Source organism: Protopterus annectens, chromosome 16.part0 (genome assembly GCF_019279795.1).
Source record: "Protopterus annectens isolate FY-2018-M chromosome 16.part0, PAN1.0, whole genome shotgun sequence".
NCBI lineage: Eukaryota > Metazoa > Chordata > Ceratodontiformes > Protopteridae > Protopterus > Protopterus annectens.
Window position 1 is genome coordinate 501,072,049 of NC_056750.1, and position 20,253 is coordinate 501,092,301.

The 20,253-nt window shown below is 43.5% G+C and overlaps 1 protein-coding gene across 1 annotated transcript in view; it reads right to left on the reverse strand.

The window, feature by feature from the left end:
• Nucleotides 1–20,253, reverse strand: part of ODF2 (outer dense fiber of sperm tails 2) — a 1,208,318-nt gene that overhangs the window by 639,590 nt on the left and 548,475 nt on the right. Inside the window, exon 8 of the mRNA XM_044058138.1 lies at nucleotides 3,634–3,769. Within this exon, the coding sequence (XP_043914073.1) occupies nucleotides 3,634–3,769 (136 nt within the window). The remainder of the gene's footprint in view (nucleotides 1–3,633; nucleotides 3,770–20,253) is intronic.

Genomic DNA, 20,253 nt, shown 5'->3' on the forward strand with positions numbered 1-20,253 from the left:
TGACAAGGCGACAAGGCAGATTTTTTTAAATTTATAGAAATTCCTAGCCCTCTGCAAGTGTGAATGGTGTAATTTCTGGCTTGGAGAAGCTGATGCCTGGTGGTGGCAGTGAGGAGCCAGTCATCTAGATATGGAAACACCTGGAATCCTTGACGTCTCAGGTGAGCCGTAACCACTGCCATGCATTTGGTGAACACTCTGGGGGCTGTAGTGAGTCCAAAGGGCAGGGCTCTGAATTGGAAGTGACTGGTCCCCAGCCAAAAGCGGAGAAATCTTCTGGAGCATCTGTGAATTTTTATGTGATAGTACGCATCCTGAAGATCTATCGAGCACATCCAATTGTCCTTGCCCAGAAAGGGCAGAATGGACTGAAGCGTGACCATCCGGAATCTTGATTTCTTTACAAACTTGTTGAGTTTGCTCAGATCTAATATTGGTCTCCAGTCCCCTGTCTTTTTTGGAAGTAAAAAGAACCTTGAGTAGATTCCAGATCCTATTTGGTCCGCTGGGACTAGCTGGATGGCTCTTTTTACTAGCAGTTTTGATATTTCTAGTACATCTAGGTCCCTTAGACCGGGTGGAACGTCTGGAAGGGTTACCTTTTGTTGAATTGGGGTTTGAATAAAGGGAATTTTGTAACCCTCGGATATAATTGACTGTACCCATTTTTCTTGAGAAAGGGAAAGCCAGGCTATTGGGTACAGTGATAATTTTCCCCCGACTGCCTATGAAGGCGGACAATCGGGCAACATCTCAGGGATGCTGGAAGGGTTTGTCAGAAAGAGGCTCTCTGCTACCCTGATTCTGCGGACCACCTCTGACCCTAGGGCGGCGTCTATTATTGTCACCCCCTCTGCCTCTGGGGGTAAACTGACTTCGTGCGTCAGGCGTGACTCCTTGAGATTTGCGGAACCACATTTTCTCTCCCTTCTGTCCTTTGGGGTAAGGTCTAGAAGGGGTGGAGAAACGGATTCCTACGGCAGAAAGAGTCTTGCCATCTTGTTCGCATCTAGTCAAAGTGTCTTTCACTTGAGGACTGAACAAGGTCGAGCCATCAAAGGGGGAGTTTGTGAAAGACGCCTTGAAGGGGTCTGCAAAATTACAAAGCCGCATCCAGGACTGACGCCTTAAAGCCACTTCTGTGCCTGCGGCCCTACTCGCTCCATCGGCTGCATAAGAAATGAGCCGCATGGAGGAGTTAGCAATGGAGTTAAGGATTCCTAGCTGTGAGCTAATCTTATCCGGAGACCCAGCAGCTGACTGATCCTGTAAAACTTCTCCCAACTCTTTAAGAACATCTCTTTGAAGGCGGGTGAAGTGGCATAAGTAGTTCAGCGATCTCATGGCAAAAGTCGCTGAAGAAAAAATCCGCTTGCCGTACCTGTCCATAGTCCTAGAATCCTTGTTAGGAGGATGGACAGGCACTGAAAGATCAGCTAATTCCTTCTTGGTGGCAGCAGCCACCACCATGGCATCAACTGGGACATCCTTTGTTAAATATTGTCTATCTTGTGGGGCCGTAATAAATTTTGAAGGTCTCCTAGGGATAGGTTCCACCGAATCCGGAGCCATCCACGCCTTCCGAGCCACTACCTCCATGAGAGAGTCAAAAGGCGGAGACACCCAGGAGGTGGAGGGTCGAGATCCGAACGCCTCCAGGTATACTGACTCATCCTCGGAAGGATTAAGGGAGGGCCAGTTCCCCCTCTGCTTAAGGATTTCAAGGATGTCTGAAAATGAGACATCCTCAGAGGAGGACCTTGGGGATCCCTCCGACTCATCCAAGTCAGTATCTGATGTAGTAGACTCAGGGGAGTCTAGATGTTTCCTCTTACATGTCCTCTTACGCGGGGGTTCCCCTGATGGATCAGTAGAAGCCTCGGAAGAGGAAGATATTCCCAATGGGGAAATCTGAGGCGTTGGATCTCTGGGTCCGGGAGCAAGAGAGTGGGAAGAGACGTCAGCAGGCACTGTAGTGGGAGGAGCTGATGGAACTGTCCATTGACTAAGCCCAGGGGCTAGTACACTCCTCATCACCTCGAAGGCTCCCCCGTCAGAGAGACCAGAAAGTTCCCGCTCCAAAGAGATAGGAACCCCAGGCCTCACCGAGAGAGAAGGCTCCGAGGCAGATGTCGGGGCCGAAGCTCCGAGAGGAAGAACGGGGTCGGACAAGGGTCCGATGCCACTCGCCCCCTCGGAGCTGACGAGAGAGACCAGACACCCGGATCCCTCAAATGAAGGTCTCATGGAGGAAATCGGAGCTGAGGACGACGGAGCCGAAAGGGGTGGTATCGGCTCTGAAGTTACAACGGTGCCGGTTCCGAGGAGCTCCGGCTCCGAGCTCTGTAAGAGAGTCGAAGGAGGAATGTTCGGTGGATGTGAGATAGCTACCGTCTGTTGAGATGGGCTATGGAGTATTTGGGCCAATGCCTGAGACTTTAATAGTCTACTCACCACTCTCTTGAGGTCGTGATCAGAGAAGAATGGCTCCGATGGCTCCGCTCCGAGAGCAAGGGTGATCTCGGAGCCGAATGTATAGATTCCACTGAAGGGGATCAAGATCTCTTTTTTGAGATCAATGGAGCCTTCAGAGCCGAAGATACGTCGGCTCCAGCCGGAGCCGACACTGAGTGTCTGGATTTGACAGGATCGGCGCTGGATGGAGCCAATACTGAGACTGGTATGGAAGGATCGGCTCCGGCCGGAGCCGATCTCGAACCTGGTGAGGATGAACCTGAAGCCGACGGCTTGGAAGTCTGACCCGAAGGCTTAACAAGTTTCGAGGGCTTCCCCGGCGCCGACTTAGTCGGGGAGCTCTCGGGCTTTAATAAGCCCCTTAATATCAGCTTATTTTTTCGCTCCTGCAGGACTCTTGGGCTTAAAGCATGACAGATAGCACAAGAGTCCTGCAGGTGGCAAAGGTCCCAGGCAATAAACACAAGAAGTGTGACCGTCTGTCAGAGACATCTTCTGACAGCACGAGTCACACTTCTTGAAGCCTGAGACCTTAGTGTCCTCCGACATAACTGTGTCGATGAAACACCACAGTAACACACTCACACACAAAAACACTCAGTCCAACAAATTAAAATAAACAGGGATAACACACAGTCATACACAAACAATCCCTGACAGGAAAAAATTTAGGGAGGGGAAGGCCTAAGGCCTAACTAGGGACAAGGGAATAATTTACTCAAAAAGAAGGGAACACTGACGGGAATAGGGCTAAAGTAAGACGTTAATTAACAAAATACAAATATATATATAAATTTAAAGGGGGGTAGACGAAAAGTCTCTAAAACTGTTCACTTACCTAGAGCTGGTAAAAGAAGGCACCTCGTTAGCGAAGCGGCAAACGAGATCTGGGTAATCTCCGCCTTGCATCATGGGATATAGGGTTGCCTCGAGCTGGTAAAATTAGCTCTCGAGCTTAGCAAGTGCCGAGTCGGAGCCGAGGATCGGCTCCGAACCCATCCAGCAAGAATGAAGGCGAGATTGACAACTTAACATCAATGATTAAACCATACACTATTTTCATAAATATGCATATTGAATAAAAGTGAAAATAAATGTTTTACAAGTTAAGTCAACCAATATACTGACTGCGCATACTAGTATACATTAAGCACAAACCTTAAATCTCTCATTCTCTAGTTTTCTGGAAGCATTTTCAGAGGTCAGTCTATGAAATTTGTCCATTAGAGATTCGCGCTCAGCTCTGCCTTTATCCTCCAGATTGTGAAGCTGTTCTGTTAAATCTGTAATGCGACTAAACAAAAAGAAAATTTGAGTGAAATGGAGAATGTAAGAGCAGATATGTAAAGCATGATAATCATTTTTTAAAAGTAATCACTAATTTGACTATTTATAGGAAACACCACCAGCATAAGCATAATTTCTTCTGTTAAGCTGTGTTACTATAAAGATATGAGAAATTAAAAAAACAACTGCAAAACTAATTTCTTTTACAGGAATCTAATACTTCTGCATGTACAGAGATACTTCCAAATCTTTCATGAGTCAGTCAAATCTGAAGGTGCTACTGTGAAGTACTCAGTATAACAGTAGATCTTTGAAGGAACATCTGGACTTTACTCACATTATTAAGCAAATTTCTCCAGTAATACCATTCTGTTAGTGCCAGCTTATCAGGTCTCGTGTTGGTCTTTCAGTGACATCTGTGCTCACAGCATGTAAAAAGGAGTTTAGAGGTGATTTATTTAGTTTTTCATAGCAAAATAAACTAGTGACTAGTTACTCGATTGTTTATGACAACCAAAAACGACAAAAAACACAGGGTCTTCTAGAGCAAATGTGCAGACTCACAAAAGTGAGTAGCAGAATGGTCAGAAAAATGTAGAGACCCAACATAAGGTTAATCAAACAGGCACCCTCCTATTTATAGGAAAACAGAAGGAAACATTTAGTGCTCTTTGAGAAAAAAATTTCAGCAGCAAATTTTTAAGTTTGCTGCCTAAATAGTATTTTGGAGCTCAGGGTTGTGGACAAAAATCTAGACAAAAACTATCTATGAAGTGAAAAGTAACGATATACATGCCTTTTTTTCTCCAAACATAGCTGTGTCAGTAGGTCATGAGCAGATTTTCTTCATTCCTACTGGTGCAGTTAGCCTGTAAGTAGTGTCCTACCAAGGACATAACACCTGGCCAGTTTGCCAAAGCTTTAACTCCCCTACCTCTCACTCACTCTGTCTGCTAATAGTCTGCACCTTTTTGGAGGGAAATATATCAGCAAAGAGAGTGAGGTAAAATCTTCATTATTTTCCTGACACCTCAAGCAGCAAAATCTCTATAGCACCAGAGAAACAGCAGTCAGTCAAAAGCTTCTAACCTAGCAGATGCAACCCCCCTTGTGGGAGCATCTTTCCTCTCAAATATTTTTTATTGAGTATTTGTGGTATTACTTCTGATCTACCTTAATATATTAAAAAAGAACAGCTATTTGTAGTATTCCACCTTAAGTATACTGGCTTCTGTCAGGGAGTATATGTGTGCCTCTGCTCTCTTTACTTTGCTTTAGTTTTCAGTTGTGTGTGAAAACCTGATTTTATAAAAATATTAAGAATTTGGGCTGTGCTTTTGCAGTCAGAATGTGTTTTTCTGCTTGTTACGGTTTTCTCATTTCAGAGGTAATAAATGTTTTGTGATATTTGACCAAAAGTTTAAGGTTTGGTGACACTAGTTTAGGGAATGAAAGTGTGCTTGGTGCTTACTAGTGAATACTTAATTCTCCCAGTGTTACTGAGCATACTAAACTGGTAATCAGGTTTCTTCTCTGGCTGCAGCATGGATAATATGCTCAAGTCCTGCTTCTTCCACTCCACTTGTACTAAAAAAAGTAAAATTATTGCCTCAACCTACAGTCAGTGACTCTGAAGTGGCTAACGATGTTTCCACAAACCACTTACCTACTGCTTTGACTTCCTCTGGTGTAGCTGTAATGGTCAGTATGGACCAAGGGTTTGACACATCCTCAGGGGCTGCTCTACTGCCTGTTACAGGTAGAGGATAACCAAACATTTTAGATATAGGAGTTGTCCAGAGAAACAAACCTCTTGCTAGAGACAGAAAGCTGTCCCCTGACACTCTCCCAGTGGGGAGATTCCTAGAAATGAAACAAAAACTTAATTCCAAGGCAGATCATCCAGTTGTTTCTGTTTATAAGTCAGAAGTTATATCTTCTGTAGTCAGTCAGTTCTGGGGGCTGTTTGCCTTTTCACAGTTCTAGTCCAGGTAAAGCCAGAGAACAGTATACATTTTCAGGTGATGGGGATTCTAATAAAAACAGGGCTGATTCTTCTAAGGAGTCAATCCCTAAGAGCTCTTTCAGATAGTGAACCTGAAGTTAATCTTAGAGAAGTTTTTTTCTTTTGCTGAAACTGTTACTAGACTCAGGCTTTTTTGAAGCAAACAGGGGCTTCCTCAGATCTGTGCAGATTTTATAATCTGTTAGAGGTTGAGGTTCCTAGCTCTGCACCTCTTCCTCCCATATTCCTAGGTCCTGAAGGCACATTTAAAGCTCCTTACAAGGCTCTTACTCACAGGATGCAGTTCCAAAGAAAAGCTGATACACGGTATAGGGTCTTTCCAGATTAAAAATGTGTTTATTCTCAACTGTCAGCTGACTCTTTTACAATAACTCAAGCAGCAACAGCCAACAAGAAATCCTTGTCTTCCTTTAACCTAGTACCCTCTTATAAAGGAGGGCAAGTGGTTAGACAAAAAAGGTAAGAGACTGTGTGCTTCTACTATGTTAGCCTTTAGGATTTTAAATTATCGGGGCTATACATAGAGGTTTGTGTTAAAATGTGTTTCAAGATTGGAAGAATTTGCTGCTTCATTGTCTCCAGAAGGCAGGCCATATTTTTATCAGACTTTTTCTAACTTGACTCAAGTTTCTAAACATGCTCTGAAAAGTGACTTTGCTGACACTATGTCTATAGCTTCTGCTTTTTCTGTGGTGTTGAAAGGATTTGTTTGGTTGCATAAAAAGAAGTTATGTACTCACCCTTACATTCCATGTTTGTCCAGTATCTCGCCTTCATTCTTGCTGGTTTGGAGCTGAACCTCAGCTCCGACTCGGCCACATACCAAAGCTCGAGAGCTTCAACTGGCTCGAGGCTAGAACTTATCCCATGATGCTTAGTGGCTGTTCCCTAGATCTCGTTTGAGAGAGTACTCCCTAGAGTATGCTAACATATAGAAAGATAAAATTTATGAAATATAATAGTTATAAAGGTAAGGAGGCAAGAAGGGAATTAGACTATATCTGCCAATTGTAAAGTCCTCTGGATCCTCCAGGAGGGGGGATGGATGGGTGGGATGCAAGAATGAAGGTGAGATACTGGACAAAAAACATGGAACGTTATGGTGAGTCCATAACTTCTTTATGTTATGTTGTCCTATCTCGCCTTCATTCTTGCTGGTTGGGATAGAGTCCCCAGCACCTTTTTCTTGGGTGGCTCAAGGGAATAAACTCTTCAGGACAGTGGAACCAAAGGATGCCCTGTTCCAGGAGGCCACATCTACTTTGTAATGAGAGATAAAGGTGTGAGGATTACCCTATGTAGCAGTAGCACAAATTGAATCCAATGGAAGTCTGGACTGAAAGGCAATGGAGGTAGACAACGATCTAGTTGAATTTCCTTTTACTTTCCTTGGCAGTTCTTTATTATGAGAATTATAGACATAGGTGATGGTCTCAGTAAGCCATTTTGACAAAGTAATTTTTGAGACTGCCAAGCCTTTTTTGTTTTCTGCATAGTAAACAAACAACTGCTCTGACTTTCTGATATCTTTGATCCTGTGCAAGTAAAAACGCAACTGTCTATGCACATGCAATTGGTGAAGCTTATATTCTGCCTTGTTGCCATAGTTAAGAAAAAAACACAGGCAATTCTATAGATTGGTTTAAATTTGCTTCAGAACAAACTTTTGGTAAGAAGGAAGGATTTGTTCTGAGGGAAACTCAATCTTTGTGGAAAATCAAATATGGAGGATGGATAGACAAAGCTTGCATTTCTGAAACTCTCCTAGCTGAAATAAGTGCTGCTAGAAAGACTGTTTTCCAAGATAAAAATTTTAGTGAACAAGAGGATGCTGGTTCAAAGGGAGGAATGATCAGAGATGATAATACTAAATTTAGATCATATGGGTAGGAGGTTCTCAAGGGTGGTCTTAACAGAAAAGTACCCCTGAGGAAAGCTTTGCATAATCTATGGGACATTACATTGGCTCTGAGGTCTCCCACATGATAATTTGATATAGCAGCTAATTGTACTAGAATAGTGGCCGCCGCTACTCCTTGATTAAAGACTTCTGTTAGAAATTCCAAAATTGAATGTATAGGGGCTATAAAGGGATCTCTATGTTTTCAGTACCCCCAACAAGAGAACCTCTTCCATTTGCTTGCGTAAAGTTTCCTAGTCGTCATTTTGTCTGAGGAAACCAGAATGTGACATACTGCAAGGGATAATTCTGGAAGGCTGGCAAGATTGGAAGTGGAGGAACTAAGCCGTCAGCTTGAGGCTCTGAAGAGCAGCATGGAGTGTTCCTGACTGATGCGTCAAAAGATCTGGCACTGGGTCCAGGATCCACGGATCCTCCTGAAAGTGGGGCCAAAGGAAGGGTAACCAAATCTGACAAGGCCAATAAGGAGCAATGAGAATTAACCTGTGACTCAATGATTTGGTTTTCTGAATAACCTTCAGAATTAATAGAAATGGGGGAAAATTATAAAGAAGTCCCGGGGGCCAATCGTGGACAAGTGCATCCCTCAGTGACTCTCCCGGACGGGAAATGAGGGCAAAGTAGTTGCTGCATTTGGCATTGAATGGAGTGGCAAAAAAGTTGCAGCATAGCTGGCCCCATTTGTGAAAAATTTGATTCGCATCTTCCTGATTTAGGGACCATTTGTGAGGCATGAGAATTGCTCTGCTTAGCCTGTCTGCTATTATGCTGGATTTCGCCGTATATATCAATTTCTTCTCTGTTGAAATTAAAGGCTAATAACATTTGATAAACTCAAGTATGTAATTCTTCAAAGTGAACACCAGATGGGGGTAGAATATACATGAAACATAGGTTTAAGGAAATCTTCATTGACACACACAAGAAATAAAAACATAGTTTTCACATACCCGAGTTTTTAAACTAACTTATTTAAGATATTATTAATGAGATGTTTTACAGTAATTTATTAGTAAATTATTTATGAATGTTTATCATATTTATTTTAATTTAAATTATTTATATAAATAAATGATGTGGAATGATCAAGTTTAGCACAAGACACTTTCAGAGAGTAGGCATTAATATTCATGAGATGTAAAGGGAGATTTGTTAGTTTGAATGGAAGGAGATGTATTTCATTGGATTAACAATTAAACAGGTGACTTAGAGATTATTTAAAGGGCTTCTCAAGTTAAAAATGGTTGTCTGATGAAGTCCTGTATGTAGGACGAAAACGCATGTATTTTATTTTTTCTTGGTGAATAAAAGCGTTAATTTCACTGGCGCTCTGTTATTTTGGTGTTTGATACTAAAGAGGAGAAGACCGTGGTCCAAGGCGTTCTTTTTGTTTGTTTATTGGAGTTTTAGAACTGCCGTTCTGCTGAATTACTTAATTACAATAACTACTATAACTGCAATAGAAAAAGGCAAGTAGAAAGAGATTTTTTTTTCAATTAGGAAAAGAAAGGGGTGGAAGGAGGAGAAGTCTCCAAGTTAGACGACAGTCTCCTCCAACCCGAGGAGATGCCTCTAACTTAAACGGTGACTCCTTAAGAAAAGGGAAAGAAACCCTGAAGAAAGAAAGAGGATAAATAGAAAGAATTCTCTAACATAAATGGATTCTTTAAGGGGAATATGAGAAAATAAGTACAGTTTTGTACACTTACCATAAATGTAGATGTTCGAATGTATTCACTGTTGCAGTCATTACATTAGGGTAATCTGCTGGCAGGTTGCCCTCAGTCGGCCTCTAGTTGGACTGGAAAGGTATAATAGAGTCTAATAGGAAGATATTGAGAAAAAGTATAGTAAAAGATATATAATAAATGTAATTACTAGCCTGAGCCAGTGAAGACAATCCCGATGCTTCAAGTGGCAAACGAGATCTGGGGAACAGCTGCTAAGCATCATAGGATAGGTTGCAGGCTCAAGCCAGTTGAAGCTCTCGAGCTTTGGTATGCGGCCAAGTCGGAGCCGAGGTTTGGCTCCGAACCCAACCATCAAGAATGAAAGTGAGATAGGACAACATAACATTCATAATTTTTCTGATTATCTGAAGTCTGAAATTTTTAACTCTCCACATAGTCCAGATCTGGTATTTGGGCTTGCAGCTACACAGATCCTGATATGTGGACAGAGGTAATTTGATGCATAGAATCTCTTAAGATTTTTCAGGTACCCAGGTTATACCCTACAAAGGCCACTTCTTGGTTCTTTAGAGGGCAGAACAGAAATCCCAGCATAATAACAAGTAGGCACCCAAAAGAAAATAGCAGGAGGGCCAAACCAAATAAAAGTAACTTTCACAAAAATAGTCAATTTCCAACTAATGAATGACTATGCCTGGAACCTCATCACCTTGAACCCACCTACTGCCCCAGTTTCCCTACTTCTCTCTCACACTGACTGACCCTCAACCCCTAAACCTGGGGACAGATGATTTCAGACAGATGGGTGTTGATGGTGATTCAGGATGGATTCATGTAGCAGTGGGTTGCCTCTCATCCACCTTTCAGGGGAATTCATTCACATCTACCAAACCAGATAGACTTGGAGCACATACAAGGTATGAAATATCCTCTTCTCCCTTATCCTGAGGTTCTAAGAAGAAGAAAAAAAGAGTTATGTACTTATCAAACGTTGGCATCTGTGCAATCCAGTGTCATTATTCATCACAGATAAGTCTTGGATCTGACCTTGTATCCGAGCTGGCAACTGTCAGACAGATCCAGAGCTGTAGCTCCTCACCTTCCCATAATTCCCTGCTATCTTCTACTCCTCAGATCGAGTTTGCTAAGGAAAAAGGAAATGCCTATGAATTTGGAGACCACAATATTTCAACATATTGACCATTCCAGCTCACCAGAACCCCTAAAAGGAAGGGGGCAGGAGGGTGGGAATGTGATGAATAATGACACTGGATAGCACAGATGCCAAGATATGATAAGTACATAAATCTTTATCTGATGCTATCCGTCATTATTCATCACAGATGGGTCAAACTTCCAATCTTCTACATACCCTGGGTGGCCTCAAGGAAGGATATGCCGGAGCACAGAGGAACCAAAGGAAGCCCTGTTCCTGGATACAAAGCCCAATTTGTAGTGCAAAATGAAAATGTGAAGATTAGACCAAGGAGCAGTGGCACAAATCTCATCTAGGGACAGTCTAGCCAAGAAAGCAGATGATGTTGCAAAAGACCTGGTGGAGTGAGCCTTCCCTGGTCTAGATAGTTCCAAACGTCTAAGCTCATAAATATAAGAAATACAACCAGTGATCCACCTGGAAATGGTCACTTTGGAAACAGCCTGACCTTTTCTGTTTTGAGAGAATGCAATAAAAAGTTGATCTTACTTCCTAAATTCCTCAGTCCTCAATAAATAAAACTAACTGCCTGTGGAAATTCAGACAATGCAATATATACTCTCCTTTATTAGAGGAATTGGGAAAGAATACCGGTAGCTGAATAATCAAGATTTGTTGAGATTGTTCTCAGAAGCCACTTTAGGGAGAAAGAAAGTATTTTTTCTAAGAGACACTCTGTCCTTATGAAAGACCAAGAACGGTGGCTTAATGCACAGAGCCTGGAGTTCCAAAATTCTTTTAGCAGAAGTAATGGCTACTAAAAATGCTGTCTTTCATAACATAAACTGAAGGTCACAAGAGCCTGCTGGTTCAAAGGGTTATGTCAGGGACTGCAGTACCAAGGTCAAATCCCATGGAGGAGATGGATCCTTAAGAGGAGGTTTAAAAAGAAATACTCCTTTCAGATAGGCTTTGCACAACTTGGATGAAAAGGTAGGGTCATTATTTACATGGAAATTAGAAATGGCAGTCAACTGGAGTTTAATGGTAGAGAAACTTACCCCATCCTGAAAAAGGTAAGACAAGAAGAGCACAATAACAGGAATAGGGGGCAGAAAAGGGATCTAGATTCCTTTTTCTGGCCCAAATGAAAAACCTCTTCCATTTGCTAGACTATACCTTCTTAGTGGACGGCTTTTGAGAAGCCAAAATAATGCTCTTAACTGGGAAAGGAAGCCTGGACGGAAAAAGGATTACTGGATCTGGAGAAACCATGCGGTTAGATGAAAGGTCCATAGAATGGGAAGTGGAAGCTCTCAAGGGTGAGAGATGAGATCCGGAACGGGATCTAGTATCTAGGATGGATACCAAAAATGAGACCTTAGGAAAGAGAACTATGCCTGATGAGGCCAGAAAGGGGCAATGAGGATGAGAGGAGTCTTCAGAGCTTTCTGTAAGACTTTGGGTATCAGAGGAACAGGAGGGTAAGCATAGAGGAGACCAGTAGGCCAAGCAGGAACAAAAGCATCCCTGTACGACTCCCCTGAAGGGGGGATCAGGGTGAAGTAACTCTTGCATTTGTGGTTGAAGATCACAGCTTGGCTGACCCCAGTGGTCAAACATGTGTCTTGCTACTGATGGATTCAGAGACCACTCTTGAAGACTCAAGATGGACCTGCTGAGTTTATCGGCCAGCATGTTGGAACTCCCGGGTATGTGAGCTACAAGAAGAAAGCAGTTGGAAGACATTGCCCATTTCCACACTCTCATCACCTTTCTGCATAGAGGATAGATACCAGACAACTCCCACGTTGCCATTCTGAATTGGTATGATTCCTAGCAGAAGACTGTCCTGAAAGGCTTGCAACGTGAGGAGGACTGTTCTCATCTCCAGGATGTTTATATGCAATTTGGTCTCTAAGTGGGACCAAGTGCCTTGAACCATCCTGCCCTGAAAATGCCCCCATCCCAGCAGGGAGGCGTCCGTTGTCACTGTGGCCTTGGGAAAGGGAAGACAAAAATGATCTGTCTAGGTGAAGATCCCGAGAGTGAAGCCACCAAGCTAGATGATTTCTGCACACCTGAGTCAATTTTATTGTCATGGACAGATGATGAGTCAGGATGGACCATTGGACCACAAGGGTCCATTGTAGCACCTGCATATGATACCTGGTGATGGGGAACTAACCGGATGGCTGCCGTCACTGAACCTAATGCCTGGAAGATCAGATGAGCTGAGGGTCATTGTAGTTCCAGCAAGAGAGAATCCCGATTTTGAGTGAGTTGAATCCAGCATGAAGGCAGTACTACAGTTTCCGATACTGTGTCCAACTTTACTCCAATGAACTCCAGAGTTTGGCAAGGAACAAAATTAGATTTGGGCAGATTTACAGTGATGCCCAGATTTTGGAAAAGACTGAGGGTATACTCGGTGGCCATTGATAGTCGATGCCTCATGGGGGCGATGAGTATATCCTCAATCTTTTCCAAAATTTTGGGCATCACTTTAAATATACAGAAGCATAAATGTCTCCTGGAGCATTTGTTGATCTTTGTGATAATACTCATCCTTGTGATCCACAAAGCACATCCATTCATCCTTGCATAAGAGGAACAAAATGGACTGTACAATGACCATCCAGAACTTGGACTTCTTGACAGATAAGTTCAGCTTGCTGAGATCCAGGACTGGACACAGGTCCCTGGTCCTCTTTGGCACAAAGAATGAGCGGAAGTAAGTTCCAGACCATTGTTATCCTGTTGGGACCTTTTGGATGGCTCTTTCTTGAAGGACGTCTTGCACCTTGATGCAGGCTAACTCTCTTTGGTGGGGTGGAACATCTGGGAGAAGTTTTTGAATTGGAGGGGACTGGAAAAAGGGAATAAAATAACCCCTGGAAATTATTCTTAGCACCCACTGATCGGAGGTGAGATTTATCCAGGCTAGTGAGTGTAGGGAGAGACAACCCCCAACTGCCTCTAGGGCAGGACAGCCAGGCAGTGTTTCAGGAATGCTGAAAGGGCTTCTCCAAGAACGGTTCTCAGGAACCCTGGTTCTGTGGAACCCCTCAGCCCCTGAGGCAGCATTTGCCATTGAATCCACTGCCCCGGTTCATGGAAGAGGATTCCTGGGGAGCATCTAGGAAGGAAGACAGTCCTCCGGAACACAGTTTCTTACTTCCCTTCTGAGTCTTGGAAAAGGGCCATTGGGGAGTAGAAAATTTGATCCCGACAGTGGAAAGAATCTTACCTTCCTGCTCACTATGGGTTAAGGTCTCCTTAACAGATGGCCCAAATAAAGTGGAGCCATCCAAGGGGGCATTCGTAAAGGATGCTTTGAAAGGGCTCTGCAACCCACAAAGGTGAAGCCAGGCATGCCGTCAAATGGCAATGCCAGTGCCAGCCACTCGAGAGGTGGCGTCCATCGAACTGGAGATCAATCGATGCATTAGCCAGGGAAGTTAGAGAAAAAAAGCTTTGGAGAGACTAGTTTAAGACTCTCCGGAGGCAACAACTCTGTAAGAGAAGTGGCAAGCTCCGAAACCAAATCCCTCTGAAGCCGGGTAAAACAGGCCAAATAATTGGTTGCTCTCCGTCTGAAAGTAGCTGAGGCAAAAACCCACTTCCCAAAATAGTCTATCTCTTGGGATTTCCTGTTCAGAGGATGGACCGAGGAGCTTTGCTCAGCTAGCTCATTCTTAGGAGCAGCGGCCACCATAATAGCATCAATGGGCTCCTCCACAGTGGGCTCACGGAGGACTTGGAAGAAACAGGTACCTCAAGTGGGGCAGTGCCCATCTGAAGGCACTCTCAGAAGGGCTGACCCTTGATAAATGATGAGGCCTCAGTACCCATACCTGAGAAGGGCTGGGGGGACCTAGAGAAGGAGAGGCAACTGCCAGGTTGGAGACGGTCCCCTCTACTGCCCAGAAGGCTGACGGGCTGGACGAAGCACCTCTCCCCTCCCTAGTGGGTGGGGCCACTCAGGAAGGGGGAAGGGACCCCAATGCAGCATCAAAGCCCCCTGACGATATCAGCCTCCAGAGGAAGGGAATGATCTGAAAGTTCTGGGCCCAAACCCACCACCAATGAACTCGCACAGACCCCTTGGGGCGAGGAACACCCTGATCGGAGCGCTGCTGAACAGAGCTAGCCAGGGACCCAGATGGAGTCGAGAAAAGAAGAATACCCGACCTAACGCTGAAAATTCCTTGGTACTGACATTCCAAACCCTGACGGACTGGAAGAGGAGAGTGGAGTCCTGTAGCTAGAGAAGGTTCCCTAGCCAGTGGGATAGGGGATGGAAGCAAGCCCAACTCAATTTGAGCTCTGAGAAAGCTCCTCATCGTCCTATCCATGTCTGAGGGGATGAGACTCCAATTGGACCAGGATGAAACTGAGGAATGACCTGACAAAAGATCCGAACCTGTGGAGCCAGGAAGGAGATCTGCTTCTGCTGAACAGATCGGTCCTAGGTGGGGATCTGACAATAATCACAGGATCCAAGGATCTGGTAGTATCCAAAGACTTGAAGTGAGTATCTGACGAGCTGGTCAGATCCTGGGATGGCTTGGATCCACTCCAATATGAAGACTTCACTCTGAGGAAGTCTTGGATCCAAGAGTCTGATCCAAGGCTCTCAGAACAGTGTATCTCAGATCAGGAGCCGACGAGGCTGGGCCCAGATCCGGGGATCAGCAATCAGAGAGCTGCGGCTTCTTAGACTGTAAAGAGGAAGAAGAGGACCCCTCCAAAATGAGAGAGGGCCTCTTCTTAGGCTCCTGAGGCGGCTTGGCAAGGGACCGCCCCCAGCCAAGCCCTTCAGGAGCAGTTTATTACATTGTTCCACAAATGTCCTGGGGTTGAATGCGGCACAAATGTCGCATTCAACCTCCAGGTGAGGCTCTCCTAAACAATAAAGACAGTCCTCACGCGAATTAGTACATGGCATCTTCCAACGACCGCACGAGGAGCATCTCTTGAAACCAGAGGGCTTGTCAGCCATGTAAACCCAGTCACACTGCACACACATCAACAAGCAACCACACACTGTGCAACTTTAACTAGCAAAAGGAGAGCTAGATTAAAAAAAAAAAAAAAAGCTTTCTTAGTTAACTAACTAAGGGGAAAAAACTGAAAGCCCACTGGGAAAAAAGGGTGGGAACCCCACAGGAAAAAAAGAGAACTAACTCAAATAAGTATACAGGCAGGGAGGAATAAGGTTAAACTACCCAAAAAACTACCTAAAAATCTCAAAAGTAACTAAAGAATAGAGAAGAACCCCAAAAAAGAAGGTATTAGTCTGGCTAAAGCTAGAGTTTCTAAAAATCTTGTCCGAGCGTTTCCAGTGCAAACGAGATCTGGGGTTCCTATTACGTTATTGAACTTCAATAAGTTTGAACCCTATATGGTCGAAACCATATAGACGGGACTTGCTGAAGTTCAAACACAGAAAAAATAAAAAATAAAAGATGCAACAGTAAACTAACTATTGCAAGCAGGGGGGGCAAGCTCCCCTGCACCCCCACACCCCACTCTTTAAATATACCAACTCCAAGACCGCACTATAGTGCGGAAAGGGAATATTTCCCTTTACTGCACTGTGGTGCGATCTCAGAGTTGGTATATTTAAAGAGCGGGGGGTGTGGGGGTACAGCCCCCACATGGGGGGTGCAGGGGGGCTTCCCCCCCTGATTGCAACAGTTAGTTTATTGTTGCATCTTTTAAGTTTTGAAACTTTTTTTGAAACTTCGAATAGACAAGTTCGATATTGTCATGTTCAAAGTTTCAAAACTTCAATCAAGTAATAGGAACCCCGAGATCTGAGGAGTAGAAGATAGCAGGGAAGGGGAGGAGCTAGAGCTCTGGATCTGTCTGATAGTTGCCAGCTCAGATATGAGGTCAGATCTAAAACCCATCTGTGATGAATAATGACACAGATAGCATCAAATCAGGGAGGCTGACAGACTTACAGAGTGAATTCTGAGTCCATTTTTGGCATGAAAACGGGGTTAGTGCATAACACAGCATTAGCCCTATTGAAAATGTGGTAAGGTTGTCCCCACCATGAGAGTTTGCAGCTCAGAAGCTTGCCTTGCAGATGTCAGAGCAATAAGCAAAACAATTTTCCATGTTAAGAAATTCAGATCAACCTGAGCGGCAGGTTCAAAATGTGAAAAGGTCAACTTTTCCAGTACATAGTTGAGATCCCACAGAGAAGAAATTTGCTTGCGAGGGGGGGGGGGTCTCACATGCAATACTCCTTTCACGAACTGTTTTCCCAAAAAAGGAGGATCATCCATTGGCAGACAAGCAGAGACTGCTGCTAAATGCACTTTTAATGGGTGCAGAAGATAAGCCATCATGAAAAAGGGGTTAGTGCATAACACAGCCTTAGCCCTTTGGAAAATCTGGTAAGGTTGTCCCCACCATGAGAGTTTGCAGCTCAGAGACTTGCCTTGCAGATGACAGAGCAATAAGCAAAACTGTTTTCCACGTTAAGAAATTCAGATCAGCCTGATCGGCAGGTTCAAAATGTGGAAAGGTCAATTTTTCTGTTTTCCCAAAAAAGGAGGAGGATCCATTGGCAGACAAGCAGAGATGACTGCTAAATGCACCTTAATGGGTGCAGAAGGTAAGGCATCCTGAAGTAGTTCACACAACTATTTCAAGACCAGAGGGATATTAACCCCAAGGGATCCTCTATTCTGTTTAGGCACCACTTAAAAAACTCACCCATATGCAAATATAACATTTTATAGTAGCAGGTTTTCTAGCCTCATGTGACACCTGCTGCACTTCTTCATGAAACTACTTAAACAGAGTCAAGGTTAGGTCACCCAGACTGTCAGTTGTAGCTGCTCCAAACTGGGGTGATCCAGTCACCCCTAAGACTGTGTGAACAAATCTAGACTGTGAAAAATTATTTGGTAATTAACCTTGGCCAATATCACTATAAGGGAGAACTAAGATTGCCTAGACCAATGGGGTCACCACAACGATCTTTGGCATTTCTTTCTTAATCTTCAGAAGTATCTTGTGAATAAGTGGAAAGGGTGGAAATGCATATAGGAACATTCCAGTCCAAGGGAACAAAAATGGGCCTGTCCTCCAAGCATGGCTGCAAGGATAACTAGAACAAAAGTTCTCCAGCTGTTTGTTTTGAAAGAACAGATCTATTTCAGGTGCTCCCCAAATCTGGTCTAGATCCTGGAAAAACTGTCTTGTGTTGCACTTGTGTGCGTCTGCCAAGGATCTGCTTAAACTGTCACAACATTTTGTTCAGGTGGGATGTTTGATGTCTGAAGAGTCAGAGAATGCTGTAAAGCCATCTCCCAGGCCATCACTGCCAACCAGCCTAAAGGGCATGATCTTGTAACCCCCATGTTTTTTGAGTTATCGCATCAATGTGGTGTTTTCCATAAACCACAAAAAGAGGCTCTGCAGTCCATAGATACTGAAGGACGTTCAAGGCATGAATCACTGCCAACACTTCCTTAATATTGTCCCATGCATTCTTGGGACCCCAAGTGGCCTGTACTTACACTCCCATTGACACAGTTCCCAAAGTGAAATCAGATGAATCTGTCTGGACAGACTGCATTGGAACAGCTGGGAAAAAGGGAAGTCCTGGATTGATAGTGAACTGTATTCTCCAACACTGTGACTTTTGTCTGATGAAGGGCAGCACTGGCAACTGATTTCTGTAAATGTAGGTGGTGGGTCCAACAATTTCATAGACACCATTGAATTTTTCTCATACAGAGATGGGCCACTGATATCATGAAAATCATAGACATCATCAGTTCTAGAATTTTTAGGAATTCTCTTGCTGAGACAATGTTCCTCCTGGAGAATTCCAGAAACATCGTCTGGTAGGGCAGGACCTTGTCTTAGGGAAAGAAGTCTGTTCTTTTGTCAGTGTTTATTAAGCACCCCAGGAAGACAAGTCTTTGCGAGGGTGCCAGGGACATCTTCCAAAGTTTCAACTTGAAACCTACATAGGACAATAAGGTTGAGACCTTCTCAAACAATTCCAAACACCTGGTTGTAGACTCTGCATAAATCAGCATGTTATCCAAGTAAGGAAAAATGCGAATGCTAAGAGTCTGGCAGTGGGCCAGTACTGGAAAAACATTTCATAAACACACAAGGTGCAGAGGATAGCCCACAATGCAATGCAAAAAAACTGATAGTGCAAACCAGACACAACAAATCTCATATTTCCTGATGCGACAAGCATTGGGATTATGACAATATGCATCGCTCAGGTCTAAGGTCACCATGAAGAAAAGGTTCAGTCAGAAGAGGAAGGACTGTCTGCAGGGTAAGAATCTTGAAGTTAGGGACCTTGATGAAGGTATTCAGAAAGGAAAGGTCCAAGACTGGTCTCCACAATAGCTTTTCTTAGGGGACGAGGAAAATTCTGGAATAGAAACCTTTCATTTTCTTTGAAGTAGGGATTGGTTCTATGACCACTGAGTCCAGTATGTGCTGGAGTATATGGGGAAGTAAAGTCTAGTCCAGCATAGGAGGGGAAATCCTCTGAATGGAAACAATATTCCTTCCACTGCCACATGTAATATGTGCCAATTATGTTGAACACCCATTTGTCATAAACCACTGACAGCCATGCCGCCTTGTTGAGATCTAACTGTTGTCATGGGGCACCTGCAGGGGAACTTGGGAATGATGGGTGCTGAGCCTTGGCATAATTATAGGTTGGGAGGGGGTTATCCTTTTTGGGAAAGGAACCATTTTTGTTACATTTGGCAGTTTTCATCCTGCCATTTTCTTTTGGTCCCCTTGTTTTTTTTTTTTTTTGCCTGGACTTCTGATTGTTGGGCCTCCAAAAATTATCTTGCTTATTGGAGGAAAACTTCAGAATGTCAAACATTTTAGACACCCCTTGTATCAGTTTACCTCTGTCATCCTAGTGTTTAAATATCTGATTAGCTGCTGTACCACACACAATCAGCATCAAGCAGAATATTCAAAATCTCATTTTTGAAATCATCAGAAAAGAATTAGCTGTGCAGCCAAGCATACCTTATTACCACAAATGACACTGTTGCATTCATAGAAACCATGACAGTTCCTTCCAAGGTACTCTTTAAAACATTGGAAATTATTATTTTTACACAGTCTTTTTACTCAGCAAGTAACAATATAATGAGCTTGTCTAAATTATACATACACCTCAACATAAACATCCACTTAAAACAATGGAAATGAAACACTTAAAGCTACCATGCTGGATTATGCCAGCTTCTTTCCTTGAGAATCTAGTCATTTGCCTAGTTTATCTTTAAAGACTGGGTTTGAAGAGGACACAATCTTTTTATTGGCAAAGGTCCCAAGGGACAAAGAAGCAGAGTCCACAGACAAGGGTGTTTGGAGGCTAGGCATGGCAAAGCACATCCTGAATTTCTTAAACACTTTTTAATAATAAACTCATTCACTGAGGAGAATTACAAGCTTTCTTAAAAACATCCTAGAATGCTGGAATCAATGGAGGGATAGTCACCGTGTGCAGGGTCTCATCCTCCAAAAGATCATATAACCTCCCAATCTTAAGTGCAGCCACTGATTACTCCCAATTGAATAAATCCCTAAATATAGCTAGCATTTGAGTTTAGCATTTAGAAAACAATCTGTTTGGGTTTCTGAGCCTTTTCACACTCACAAAAACTGACTA